Source organism: Idiotropiscis lumnitzeri, chromosome 4, assembly GCF_059441095.1.
Source record: "Idiotropiscis lumnitzeri isolate Australia: NSW breed Sydney's pygmy pipehorse chromosome 4, RoL_Ilum_1.0, whole genome shotgun sequence".
Classification (NCBI taxonomy): domain Eukaryota; kingdom Metazoa; phylum Chordata; class Actinopteri; order Syngnathiformes; family Syngnathidae; genus Idiotropiscis; species Idiotropiscis lumnitzeri.
Genome location: NC_142394.1, coordinates 15358469 through 15372683, shown reverse-complemented (window position 1 = coordinate 15372683; position 14215 = coordinate 15358469). Strand labels below are relative to the sequence as shown.

General features: G+C 41.0%; 1 protein-coding gene across 2 annotated transcripts in view; it reads left to right on the top strand.

Annotated features, from left to right (window-relative positions):
- Positions 1 to 14215, top strand: part of gfra4b (GDNF family receptor alpha 4b) — a 38737-nt gene that overhangs the window by 17408 nt on the left and 7114 nt on the right. The window contains exons 2-5 of one of the 2 annotated variants that reach the window (XM_088293893.1): positions 8638 to 8913; positions 10155 to 10235; positions 10926 to 11043; positions 13656 to 13765. In XM_088293893.1, coding sequence (XP_088150019.1) covers positions 8638 to 8913; positions 10155 to 10235; positions 10926 to 11043; positions 13656 to 13765 — 585 coding nt within the window. Of the gene's footprint in view, positions 1 to 8637; positions 8914 to 10154; positions 10236 to 10697; positions 11044 to 13655; positions 13766 to 14215 lie in introns of both variants that reach the window. The other variant, XM_088293891.1, reaches the window with a different exon arrangement.

The following is a 14215-nucleotide window of genomic DNA, read 5'->3' as shown; positions in this document are numbered from 1 at the left end:
TAGTTACAATGCAAAAAACAGCAGAAGAAGTAGCCCTTCTTATAAAAGGCATCACATTCGAGCAACCTCCTTTGCTTTGTAATATCATTCAATACAATACACTTATGCTGAAAAGCATTTATTTTCATCTGATATAGACAAATAATTGCTATGCAATCTACAAAAAAGAAGTATACGTAGGCCACATTTGAAAGCATCCAATTGAGACAACAATTGCTCTATATCTCTGGTCTTCAGCCATTCAAAGCAATTCATGTGCAAAGGTTTTAGGTTTTTTGTTGTTGCTGCTGTAAAAATCATTACGCATCCGCCTAAACAACAAATAAATAAACAAACGAACAAACAAATAAATAAATAAATATGTCGGCATTTTTAATTTGCTTGTCCCAAATTCAGACAGCCTTTGCCTTGTGAATTCATTGGTCTTCAATCTTCAGAAGGTGCTTAAGTTGTGATGCTATTAATATACATTAATTTTTTTCCCCACATTTAGAAAGATAGTTGCGCTGCATGATACAAAAAAAAAAAAGAAGAAGAAGAAAGAAGATGTAATCGCAAAACATTTCCGTGTTTTAAGCCCTTAAAATATTTGAGGAATGACTTTCAGGTGCCCTTTCTCATTATTTACAGTCATCCACTCTGAGAACCTAATCCTTATAGGTCCAAAGCACTCGTTAAATGCTTGGTAGAATTTGCTTGTGTAGCGGTGAACAGGCTTTTTCACACTTGAGAGCTCGTGTTCTTTTCGATCTCCACATCAGGCTGTGTTCCCTGCGTGACCTCTTGTCTCAGGCTTTAAAATAGAGTCGAGCAAAGGAGCCCCAATAAACAATGTAACTGAGCTACCGCGGGCCCCCCATAATTAACTCTTCTGCTCCGGAGTCTGGGCACGCTGACCCACATTTCCAATTTTACTCTTTCATTGAAAACCTGTTGCCAAGTGTCCAGCACTGTGGATGAGTGATGACAATGATTACACATCACTGAGACAGAAAATCAAAGTGAAGATATAAAGCGATGGCATTCTCAAGGAGACCATGAAAGGCATTTAAATAACATAAGCACTAGAAACAGACGCTGTTGTTGCACATGGCCAGTTTTGTGCGCATCTGGATCCATAAAATTGGAAAACAAAGCAAATGCCTTCGGATTTACGGCATCGTAATATAGCCCACTATGGATTTTGCCATGTTCTTAGTCTTTATGGAGATGGAGGCTCACATGATTCATGTGGCACCTCAATGTGTCTGCTGCATTACGTCGCCGCCGCCGCCGCCGCCAGGAGATTTCAACGTCTCAACGCATACTGGGGGCTTCTGGAAGTCCAAGATGCTGATTTTGTTGTTGAGTACTAGTCACTGTATGGGGATGATGAGGTTTTGGATTTGAAGCTTATCTCTGTTCTCCGGCTCACCTGTCTAATGAGGATAAGCGGTATCGAAAATGAATGGGCGGGATAGTTGAAGACTGTCCATTGGTGTGAATCTGAGGGTGAATCTTTGTGAGTGTAGATGTGCACCACATCTCGTTCAAAGTCAGAAAATGGATGGATGGATATTTGTGCTAATGGCATTTTGGTTGTTGCCAAAGTGTACAAAGTAGGCCTGCACGATATGCCGTTTGAACATTGCGATTGCGATGTGCGCATGCGCAATAGTCACATTGTAGGACGTGCGATGTTTCTTTTTTTTTTTTTTTTTTTTTAGAACATGAATACTTTTGGTTTGTTCCATAAAAGCAGCACACTACACTATGCTCTACATTGTTGAGACTACACAGACCGTCTTGCTCACGCCCCCTTCTAAAAGGTATAAAATGCCGTGGCGCACGTATTTCTCTCAAGTGGCCATCCCAGAGCTGTATAATAAACAAAGCAAAGTATTCCCAAACACAGATACATAATTTGATACGTCTGGTGAAATTTTTTCTAGTTTCAATATCGCAATGTACATCGCAGCCTCCCCAAAAATCGCAGCGTCATTTTTTTCCAATATCGTGCAGCCCTAGTACAAAGATTGTTGCGATGCGCCCTACAAAAAAAGAGGCAAAAGAAGGCAACATTTGAAGGAGATATATTTGCGTCAAACTCCATTTAGGATATCATTCAGCTTTAGGCATTCAAAGCAGTGAAGGTGGAAAGCTGCCTATTTGCCATTTGAATAATTGTTGCCAGCGCTTGATATTTGTGATACAAGTGCATCCTGTAAAAAACACGAGGTGCCCTCAATCATGCACAGCTTTATTATGATGTCGCTGGCCTTCAATCATTGAAAGCACTGACGTTGTACAGCCGTTGATTTTGTGGTAATACTCAAATTCAAATACACTGATTAAAAATGATGATTACTGTGTGCCGACTAGAAACCTGGCTGAATCACAATTTTTTTGCTGTTTGGATTTTTATTTTTCCAGTCCTCTGTGTTAAAACCAGCTGTGTGCCTGTGTGTACATTTGATAAGCTTCCATAAGCATGCATCTGCCATTCCGAGGAGGCTTCCTGTCTCCTCGGAACCGCAAGCGACACAGCACCACATTAGCTCTCCATTACGCATCAGAGTGGCTTTATGTGTCTCGGCTCCGTTCGCATACCATGTCTGTGCATCATAATCTGTAGAGAAGACGCAATTTGAATGGAGAAGGAGACGCAGTCTGACCAATTTTGCAGAGAGAAAATGGTCTACCGTTACTTACTGTATGTCGGTAGCGTTCAATGAAAACAAAATATGCAGAGATCTTTAGTTGGCTCGATTTTCCCCATGAGTGTCAGCAAGTAGTTAAAAGTGTAAAACTTATTTCAGCTTGCCAATGATGTTAGCCTCAGGTGCTTTAGAGAGCCCAAACGAGACAGACTTTTCAGGTAATCAATTTTCGGTGTTTACTGTCTGAGTTCAGGTAAAATTTGATGACCTTCGATTTTCTCGGGTTTTGCGTAAGCAATGAATGTTCACGGTGAACACCGCATTGCTAATTTGACACCCCGATGCTGATAGAATCTCCCGTGACTAATGATGCACAGCTCAGGATGATTTTTTTTGGTTTGCTTATGGTTAATCGTCACATATGATTTTATTTCGATTTTTTTTTAAAGCGAGATTCTGGCGAAGAAAAGATGGGTTTGAAGTGACATTCAGTCACCTTTAGAAAAACCACATTGGCCAATCACAACACAAAATACAACAAGCTACAGATATCCTGCATTTTCGTGGAAGCGCTCTGTTAAATTCAGTGTGATGTTTCTTGTTTGTTCTTAGAATATTTGCTAAACACTGTGCTTTCCATTTATGTCGACTGGGAAATTTAAGGCTCAATTAATCAATTTTTCCGCTCTGTATGTTTTTTTACTGCTGTGCACATGGGTTGCGGACAAAGCCCAGATGTAAAGAGCAAAAAAAATCAGAGTAATTGACAACCCCCATAAAAACATTTAGAATTGACTATTGTAAAAGTTTAGTCATTAATTATAACCCCAAATTACGACTCCAAAACTCAACCAACAAAGTCGTCTTTTTTTGGATGCCGCTCACCTTACTTATAGCTTACCTCATGTTTTTCTTTAAACAGTAAAGTGCCTCAATAAATCCAACAAACAATAAAGCAACGATTAGTTCCACATACTGTAATTATTAATGATCAATTAGTCAACTAATGCAACAATCCTACCTTTTAGCATAAGGAAACGATCTAAATTGGAGCTATACTCTATATGAGGTTTGAGCAACTTAAATGATGAAGGGGGCCATGATTTTTCAACAGCGGTACTGGGGGGCCACATGGGATCGCACTCAACCCAACCAGATGTATGACTTAAATAATTTTTTTAACAAGATCAAGATCTTTTAATTTTCAAATGCACATACAAACTATTCGGTGCTCATCTACTAAAAATAGCTGGTCTAGTAATCACTAATTATATTCCATAAGGAGTGCCTCCTCTACAGGCCATGTTTTGTTCTGCAACAGATACTAGCAAACGTAGTTTCTCAACATCATGACTTCAATGTGTAACACATGCAATGTCTTTTATGACGACATTTTGCTCGCATCTCCGCTGAAGAAATTGGCGGTAGTCTTGCAAAGTGGGGTCTCTCTGAGACCCTGTTGTGCGCGTGCTCAAAATGCACATGCTTCAAATTTAGGTCACTGCATTCTACTAGTTTACTACTAGAAGGCACTAAATTCTACACACGGTACATTAAGATTTTCATATTACACTAGCACACTGTTTTTTTGCATGTCATTCAACTCCCCTTATTAATAAGATGGCTCACTCGCCTGTGAAGTAAAGGACATTAATGTTACTTTCAAGGAAAGGGGCAAAATCAGATTTATCCCAGTTCTGACCTCAGTGGGCGCGGGACGAATGTAAACAAAAAAAGGTGTCTGAGCCCGATAAATTGTTTGTTGTTCTTGTTCATCAGAACACAATTTTTTTTTACCTCCAATAAACCATCATGACTTCTTTTATTTATATAAAGAAAGAAATATATTATCTTCAAAGCATTTTATTAATTTCACCAAATAACTTGATGCAGAGAGATAATGGCACATCTTCAACAGTGCAAATTAGATTTTGCACCGTCAAGTTATCTCAAATAACTAAATAATTGAAATAATCCAAAAAGATAGATAGATATATGTTAATAATCTTGTCAATAATGTTTTGCCATTCACAGTCTGTGTCTCCATGGAAAGTCGCCATTGTCAAGTGACGTCACAGTGAAGTCGGCCAGTGAATTGGGGGTCCCATTTTTTCCGACTTTGCAACTCAGACATCCCAGTTCAAACGGCCGCTCTGTTACATTTTTCCTAGTCAGAAGTCAGAAAAGTCAGACTTTCCACCTTCAACGAATGCAGAATAATGTTGGTTCTGGATGGGTCTCCGTCAGAATGGCCGCTTGGCCATATGCATTTCAAACACGATTAAGCGTCGAATATTTTCGGAGGACACACGTTGACTGAAATCTCATCCTCTTTAACTGAGGGCGAAGGCCGCAAGCATTCCGCATCTCGGCTCTATATACAGTGGATTTAAAGTCTACACACCCCAGTTGAAATGTCATGTTTTTGTGATATAAAAAAAATACGGCCAAGATAAATGAATTAAAAAGTTCTACCATTAATGTGACCTACAACGGTACAACTTAATTGATTAAAAAAAATAGTAAGGAGGCGGGGGATAATGTGGTCACGGGAAAGGTGGAAATCATTTAGAAAGGATTTATGTTGGTGTCGTGTTTTTTTTTATCACAAAAACCTTGCATTTGAACAAGAGTGAGTCAACTTTCCTTAACATTGGCCATCGTCTGCATTATTTCATTGAGTGCGTATGCCGCTAGAGCTTCTGCCATTTATTAGAAATCTACTCGCCTGCATGGTGGGATCTGTGCTCTTAAATAATGAAAATTGTTGGACAGATATCAAGCCAAACTGCAGATTAAAAAAAAGTGTTTTGCATTTTAAGCACATTGTGCTTCAAGTGTGACTGTGACTCTTTTCAGGACTTTGAAGCTAAATGGGGCTGCTTTTTTTCCTGCTGGTTCTTGAATGCGGCATGTGTTTGAAGTGTGAGCCAAGTGACAGCATTTCACTTTGAATAGTTGCTGTCTCAAAATCAATCTGCCGGTCTTTGATGTCAGAAATAGCTCACTTTGTGCCCTCAAAATCAAATATTTTACTGTTTCAATTTATATTTGATTTTTTTTGGGTCTGACTTTAATGTTTAATATTAAAGCCCGGTTCTTTTAAAGAGGACATTATGGAAACGGACAAGGTTCATAACGGGGACTCGTCGTCGGGACATTTTTATTTTTTTTACAGAATGTGATGCTTCGGTATTATAACTAGAGGACACCCCAGAATGTGACCTTGTAATGCGTTGGGACTTGAAACTCCCTTTATTCAATTAACAATGAAAGGCTGAAAAACACAAAACATTGTACCTCAGTGGACAAGCATATGGCAACAAGCGCAAGAATTTACTGTAGCAGTCAACATCTTCACTCTGTGTTGCTTATCAAAAGGCGCAAACAGATGGACTCAAATGCACGACACCAGTCACATGAGATCCATATCCAAGTCTTTGTTTACAAATAGCTGCTCACTGAGAGTTGCATCAAGCCAAAAGAAAAGCAGAAAGTGCAAACCTACAAAAAGTTTTGAACAGAAGATAAATTCACTATTGGCAATACTGTCGTTAAATAAAAAAAAGTACTTGGACAACATTCACACACACACACACACATTGAAATTTCACTTCTGATAGATATTTGTAGTTTTTTTAAGTCCAACAATTGTTTGAACTTTTATTTCACACCAACAGACAATTTAGAGTCTTCAATTTATCAAATATTAATGTTTTTGGAATGTGGGAGGGTGGCGGTGTACAGAGACAAAATTCACACAATTCACATGGAGAAATGCAAATTCCTCACAAGAAGGCCTACGAAGACATTTGAGTCTAGAACAGGTGTGGGCAAACTACGGCCCGGGGGCCACATGGGGCCCGTTAAACGTTTTAATCCGGCCCGCCGACCTGGAAAAATTGAAATGAATAAACTTTGTTAATGTTTTATTTTCTAAATATTGTGGTGTGTCAAAGACAGATATTTTGTTTTAATGCTTTTGTTCATTTTCATTTAAAAGTAAATGTAGTTTTTTTCTCTGATGAGTTGAGGTTACCAAAACACTCCCATCCATCTGCTCCTGGTCGGGCCCCTCTGTCAAATTTTAGAACACATTGTGGCCCGCCAATCAAAAATCTAGAATCTCCTGAACTGAAAAAGCAGAAATGATAACCACAAGACAACGCCTATCAATTGATCAACAGTATGTCACCATTGCAAGCCTTCAGGCTCAAGATATTTAAAGACATGGATGAAGACATTTTTGGTCATTAAAAAAAAACAAAAAACAACTACAGGTGGTAAAGTTTGCTGTTCAACTTCTTCTAAGAGAACAGCAAGTAGGGAAGCAAATGTTTAGCAAAGGTCAAATTAAGTTCACCTATTAAGGTAATAGTGCATTTTTAGGTTCATCCGGAAATTACACCCGAAAGCCAAAAACCTTTTTGTAAATAGTATGTGTCAGAGTTTGCATTAACATGGTGTGACGAGCCGGCTAGCTTATCGAGAGGCGCTTGTCACTCAAGTAGCCTTATGTTGAAGAGGCCAGGATGGTCCCGTTAATCCGGACATAAAATCCATTTCCAAACCTTAGGAGGGCTGGTGATCGTTTGTAGGAGCGGGAGCGACGCCTCCGCTCCACTCGGCCTCATTACATTTCATTTTCCATTTTATCGGTCCTGCAGTGGACCATTTAGTCAACGTGCACGGGTAACTGATCAGCTAATCCGACTGTGATTTATGTGACAGGCAAAGTGAGGACTTAACTGTGCCTCGGAGCGCATTGATTACCGACATGGTTAATTGGCTAAAGCCGTCGCTACATCAAGATGAGCTTATTGGAAATGTCAAATCAACTTATCCATTTGCATTCATAATGGATGGTGACTATTCCGACGTGTGTGCCATGTAGCACAAACTGGCATGCGTAGTTGTGGAGAAAAGGGCTGGCAAATTTACACACGCACTATCAAATTCGCGAGTGTCTATTCGAAGGGTTTTGCTGACATCTCATGATGAGAATATGAGCGCTTACATTCACCTAAATGTGTGATGTTGGCGAGACCTGCAACAAGTGAGAGAATTGTGTCCCAAAATTATTTGCAGTTCATAAAAGAGAAGCGGTTTTACTCAGGCGGTTTTGTAAGACTTCCGATTAGAGGTCATGCGTTGGACTATGACACGGAAAACTCGTAAAACTAATAAAGGCGACTTTCTTCGAAGAATCATCATGGAAAAATGCACAGAGGCACGAGAACAAAGGAAGTAATTGTCTTAAAGATCATCACTTCCCTGATATTAAAATGAAAAAAAAAATCCATTTCCTTTGCATTTAATTGCCATATCTTTTATTGAAGAATGGTGTAGTGCTAAACACATTTTCCGAAATTCCGATGTTTGAATTTCAGCTTCTCTTCTGAGTTAGCATGTTCCTTTTGTAATTGCCTGGCTTTTCTTCAGATACTTCAGTCAGCTGAGAAAGGCTCCAGCTCACGCGTGACCCTGAATAGGATAAGTGGAAGAAAATTGGCTCTATAATGTAAATACTGGAGGGCTGTCGTAAATAAAGTAGAAAATAGTACACACAGGGCTGAATTGGCCACCTGACACACTGGGCCGATGCCTGGTGAGTTGGCGTCTTTTGGGGCCAATGCAGCGCGATCTAATTATTATTTTCCTCCATTTTACCCCAAGAGGCCGACCAACAATTTAGAGGGCGCTCCCCATTCATCCATTTACGATTTAGACAGCAAACTGAAACAATCAATATCAATGGGAGAACTATCCGGTAGACAGGAGGGGTCGGAAATCATAACTGAATATAATTATATAAGAATCTGTCGTTAGACTAGAACATGCGATTCTTGCAGCCCAAGTCTATTACAAATATTATTTTTGCAACATAGCAACTACTTGGAGAGCTAAACATGACTTTACATGGCACTTGAGAACCACTGTGTGAATGACCTTACATGTCAACTTTTACACAACTCATAATTCTACTTCCCTCCCATAGCTCTGTTGGCAGTTGTACTGGCCGGCAGCGACTGTTTGATGGCTGGAGATATGTGTTCAAGCGATGACACCTGCAGCCCGCGCCTGCGCACGCTGCGTCAGTGCGTGGCCGGCAACGGCAGCATGAAGCTGGGCCCTGGAGCCAGAAGCCAGTGCGCCAACGCCGTGTCTGCCCTGCTTTCCAGCCCTTTGCATGGCTGCCAGTGTAAACGGGGCATGAAGAAGGAGAAGAACTGTCTGAGTATCTACTGGAGCCTTCACCAGTCCATCATTCACGGTAAGTCGTTGATGGATAACGCCACAAAATATTTTATTTTAGCGAGGGATGGTTGTTAAAAAAAAAAACATGCACTTGATTGCCAGTTAGGGAATAGTCATGCCAATCTCTTTCGACTAGTGTGTGTCCCTATCTATGTACAGTATTGCAATCCATCCATTTTTTTGGGGCCCTTGTCCACATTAAAGAGAGGATTCTTTCATTTTATGTGTGGCTTGATTGGAAGCAATTGATTAGTTTAACTTGGAAAAATGCCCAAGTGCTTGATTTATATTTCAATTTTATGGCAACATTTTCAACACACAGGTACGTCCATGATGAGCCCAACGAGCTGGAACGTGTGTAATTTACGGCTGTAGAATAGAGGAGGAGACGAAGAAAAACTATGCCATAATGCGTAGCGAATATTAGCAAGGGGTCGAACGGAAACAGAAAACAAGGTGAACTCTGGCATGTTATTCCACAATTTTTACAACAAATGTACTTCTGCAAGTTTTATGCAGCCCCCGCACGAGAACAGAAAGGCTCAAGTACGTGTGCAGTGAACATTTTTGAGAAAAGGAATGATTTACAGTTGGAGTGGAGAAATTCCATGCGGGTGACATTAAAAACAAAAGCAGTGCCGAGCATTTCTAACGAGCAAGAAATGTGTGATGAGCTACATTGCCCGAGGGAAGCTCTACTTTGTCTCATCCTTTCTGCGGGCGCAAGCAGTGTTATGGGTGTTAAATTAAGATGTTGATACACCAGAGCAAAGCAGCATTCTGACCTTCATGGGGGTAAGGTAGGAGGACATATTCATTACAGAATTGTCCATGCGTGTATAGTGAGTGAAAACATGGCAGACATGTTGTTGTCTGCTGCACTTCCTGGTCTACTCATTCTCCAAAGTGTATTTTGTGCAATCAAGACCATCAGGTGCTCCTTCTTTTATATCACCTTCACAGCAATTATTCCAGCTAACTTTGAGTGAGGCAACACGGTGGACGACTGATTAACATAATAGCCTCAGTGCAGAGGTGCAGGGTCAGGGTTCGGTTGTGGCTTACAGTAGTGTTATGTTTATTCAGTTTTTTTAAGTTCAACTTTGAAGTAAATGTTTATAGTTTGGGAATACCTGTTCTACAATGCCGAATTATAGTTTGCACAAAAAGTGAGCATGTCCTTTATTGTTATCATGTGCAATCATTTAGACAGATTGCAGCAAAATTTCATCTTCAAACCATCTCTTCCTCTCTCAGGACTCAACTTGGTGGAGAGTTATCCTTATGAGACCGTGCAGAGGGATTATGACTACGTCCGTTTGGCCTCTATCACAGCAGGCAAGTCTGTTGACCTTCATTAACTTTCATGTTTTTACTTTTGTACCCTTTGGGGTATGCTTGGATTTTTCCTGGCAGCTGGCCCGAGGCAGAGACAAGCCCGTTTTGTTCTGAGGACAGCTACACCATTTATTGGAGCAAAATTCCTGCATCCAAAATGATATCTTTGTCACACAGTGTTACTATAATACAACCCATGAATGGAAATGAGGACTTAATGCTGAGGTAGCAAAATGTAATCACAGTGTTTATGGACTTTACGTTTAAGAAAAATAAATGCACATTTTCATGAGCCTTGAAAGGTTATCATTTTTCGAATATCATTGGAATTTATAGTGTGGTAGAGACTGACTTTAATTATAAAATTTTGTATTCAAACCTGAGTCTTCTTGCAATCTCTCCTTGCTTAACTACTGTGTGTAACAGAATAGATATTGTTCAGTTTCTTTCGTCTTTCCATAGACTCTGATGTTGGCATGGTAACTGTGAACCGCTGCTTGGATGCGGCGAAGGCGTGTAACGTGGACGACTTATGTCAGAAACTGCGCACAGAATACGTCTCGGCTTGCATCAAACCCGCTGCCAAATCTGGCCTGTGCAACCGGGTCAAATGCAACAAGGCCCTGCGCAGGTTCTTCGACCGGGTCCCCGCCGACCACACGCATGAGCTGCTATTTTGCCCCTGCACAGACACGGCGTGCGCGGAGCGTCGTAGGCAGACCATCGTTCCCAGCTGCTCTTATGAAAGTGTGGAAAAGCCCAGTTGCATTACACAGAGGAGGATCTGCGAGGCTGACTACGTGTGCAAGTTAGTGCTACTTTATTGTTCATTGACATCCATTAAATGTCCTGCTGCAAAGATTTTTGTTCCTGGTCCTCCGCGCCCAAGGAGAGCCTATGTTAGCACATGACAAAAAGTGATTCCTCAAATATTCTCTGAATTCAACCCATCCCTGAGGAGCAGAGATCAGCAACTGTGTAATACCCCGGGAGCAAACCCCAATGTTATGTCAGCACCTTGGTTCAGAAAACAAGCACAAAAAATAAACAGTGCACTACATGCTTTAGCAATAAATGTAAAAACCTGAGAAAAAAACAGGTGCTAACCACTCTGCAATAATGCCTCAGAATGAGCTTAATTTATTTGTAAAAAAAGATGAGATTCAAACAAAGCAAATTCATTTACTTTTTGTCAAGGCAGAATAGTTGCATGGCTACCATTCATGGGGTTTGACTCTGATGCTGAAGTCAGACTGTACACCCCTTTCAACTCCAGATTGAGGGTAAAACTTAAATGCTACATGACAAATGGTATAAGAAGTGGAATCTGGGAAATCAGTGGGTCACCCGGACAGGAGAATTTTTAGGACAGGTGACACTTGAGTAATTAAGCCCAGAGATGGCTGCGACATTAGGAAGATTGGAATTGGGCACCTATGTGGGACATGAACTCACCTTCAGAATGAGGTGGCAATATAATGGGGCACCACATCTGGGTACGCAATCTGGATTATGGAAACCATGCCAAACTTCCTGGTTCTTCCATACTGTGGTCATTATACAGTTTTTTTTTTTATTTAATTTTTTTTTAGATCCAATAGATCAGTTTCAATTATGGGTCTGGATTGGGGTCTGTGCCAGCCATGGTGTCCCCAGAGAACCTTAATGATATGTGATCCCCGTGATTAATCCTTAAAACTTGAATTGAAAAAATGTGGACAGGAGACTGATAGGGTGCTTGAATTGTAGCGTACACTAACACAAATATAATAATAGCACACACAACACGCAAACAACCCCCCACACCAGTGGTTTTAATTTAACTGGGGCAGCATCATTTTTGTGCGACCCCCTTACTTGACTTAAAAGTTTAATGTTAGTGCGGCCCCCAAGTTTTTGCCCTGGGTGTTTTGTCTTTTCAAATCACTTATGGGCTACCTTAGCTCAGGCTTGTGACTGCTTTTGACGAAATGATTATAAAGTGACAGCAAGTGGAAGGAAAAGATATCCTGCCACCAAGTCCCAGGCATGTCTTTTTCAAAACTTGCCGTGAAGAGAAAGGTTGGCAACGAGAACAGCCAATTTCAAGAAAAATCAGGAGACAGAATGTTTTTGGGGGTGAGCACAGGGGCATCCCGACATGTCTTGAATGCACACAGAAAGTTGTGGCGCTCAAGAAATCATTACTCAACAAGACATGCCGAGGAATGTGCAAAGGACCAGGGAGGTGAGAGAGAGTGCCGAGTCACCAATCGTGTTCACATTCTGATGAACTGTTACTTAACAAAGACTGAAGATTGGATTACTGTATCTGCACTTTTTTTTAAACACCCCTCTTTTGTGAAATACTTCCTGCGGCTCACACACACCACTCTGTACTCCAGCAGCCCCCTCATAAGTTTAGTGTGAGACCACTGTTCTCGACTGGTTGGGCACTCTTGCGCTAAAAGGATGAGGTACAAAGAAAGTTGGGGGACATGAATCCACCTTCAGAAGGATGTCCAGGGTGTGTCATGGAACAAGTTGTCGTTACAACTATGGATGTAATCTGGCAACCATGAGATAATGCCATGGTGTGCGGGGTTGTGGTCAGTCTAAATCCACCCAGTTGGGTCAGGACAAATCTGGTTGAGGTTGTCAGTCCTCAGAGTTGAGAGACAAATGTATCAGACCTTGGATGTGAATCACAAAAGGATACCACCAAAAGGTGACAGAGTGCAATGGAGCATGTCACTAAGATTGTGTTTTTCTACCCAATAGACCAATTTCAAACCTGGTTTGCGGGTACTTGTCCTCTGAGTCTGTGGCAATTTTGACAAATGGTGTCAGAAATGGGGTCTGTGCTACCTGTAATGTACTGAGATCCTTGGGACAGGTGATTAACCCCAAGAGATGGGTGAGGCATTTGGAAAATGGCAAATGGTGTCCAATATGTTTACATCTTTGCACCATTCAGCTGTCATACGTTTGTTAAAAAAAAAATCAATAAATAAACAGTCTCAGTCAACCAAAATATCCATTGTTTTACCCCCAAGCTTTACCGACCCTCCACCATAGCTTCGAACACCCCTGAGAGCATCTTGGAATAGACATTAAATATTGAACACGAATAAAAAGCCAGATGGATCAGAGTTATCGCTCATTGCAATCTCTGGTCTTGGTCATTATTTTACCATGGCTCCATTACGCTCAGCGGGTTTTACTAATGATTCGAGGTCTTGGGGTTTGGTGGTGAAATATATTAGTCTTGCTATCACGTTCACATTTTAGTTCAATTTGCTCTGCCTTTACCATGCTAGACGGTATATGTTTTTTTATTTGGTTGAAACTAGTTAAACGACCAAGCGGTAGGAAAGAAAAAAAAAAGCAGAATACAAGATTCGATCAAGTTTCTCAGCAGAACCTTTCCTCATTCTGTAGGTCTCGTCTGGCACAGTTTCAGTATGACTGCGAACCCTCTGAAGTGTCTGCCAGTGGTTGCAAGCAAAGAAACTACGGTGCCTGCCTCCTCGCCTACACAGGACTCATAGGTAAGTGCATATTTGAAAAGAAGCTTACCGTGGAGATAGAGGACCAGATGGAGGGATGGGACTAAGATGCAAAGAACACAGCGATGAAAGCGACATATGTTATGTGAGCTGACAACGGGGAGAATTGTGTAGCGACGGGGAGGCGGATGACGAATGAGCACAGATGTAAATGAGTGTAAATAAAATGTCCCAGATCCAGACTACATTGTGACAAGTGCGCTTATTGAATTCAACGTCCCTTTTTATTTTGGTCACATTTGATAAACGAAAGCAAGAGCCATGAGTTTTGCGCACAACACAGAGAGGAGGTAAGAATAACTGCATGCACTTGGTGCCCCTCAGCACAAAACACACACTTGGCTCGCATTTATTGAAGCACTCAAAATCCCACCTCCACTGTGTTGCTGCACAAGAAAAATCTCATGGCTTTAGAACTGGTGCAACCTTAAA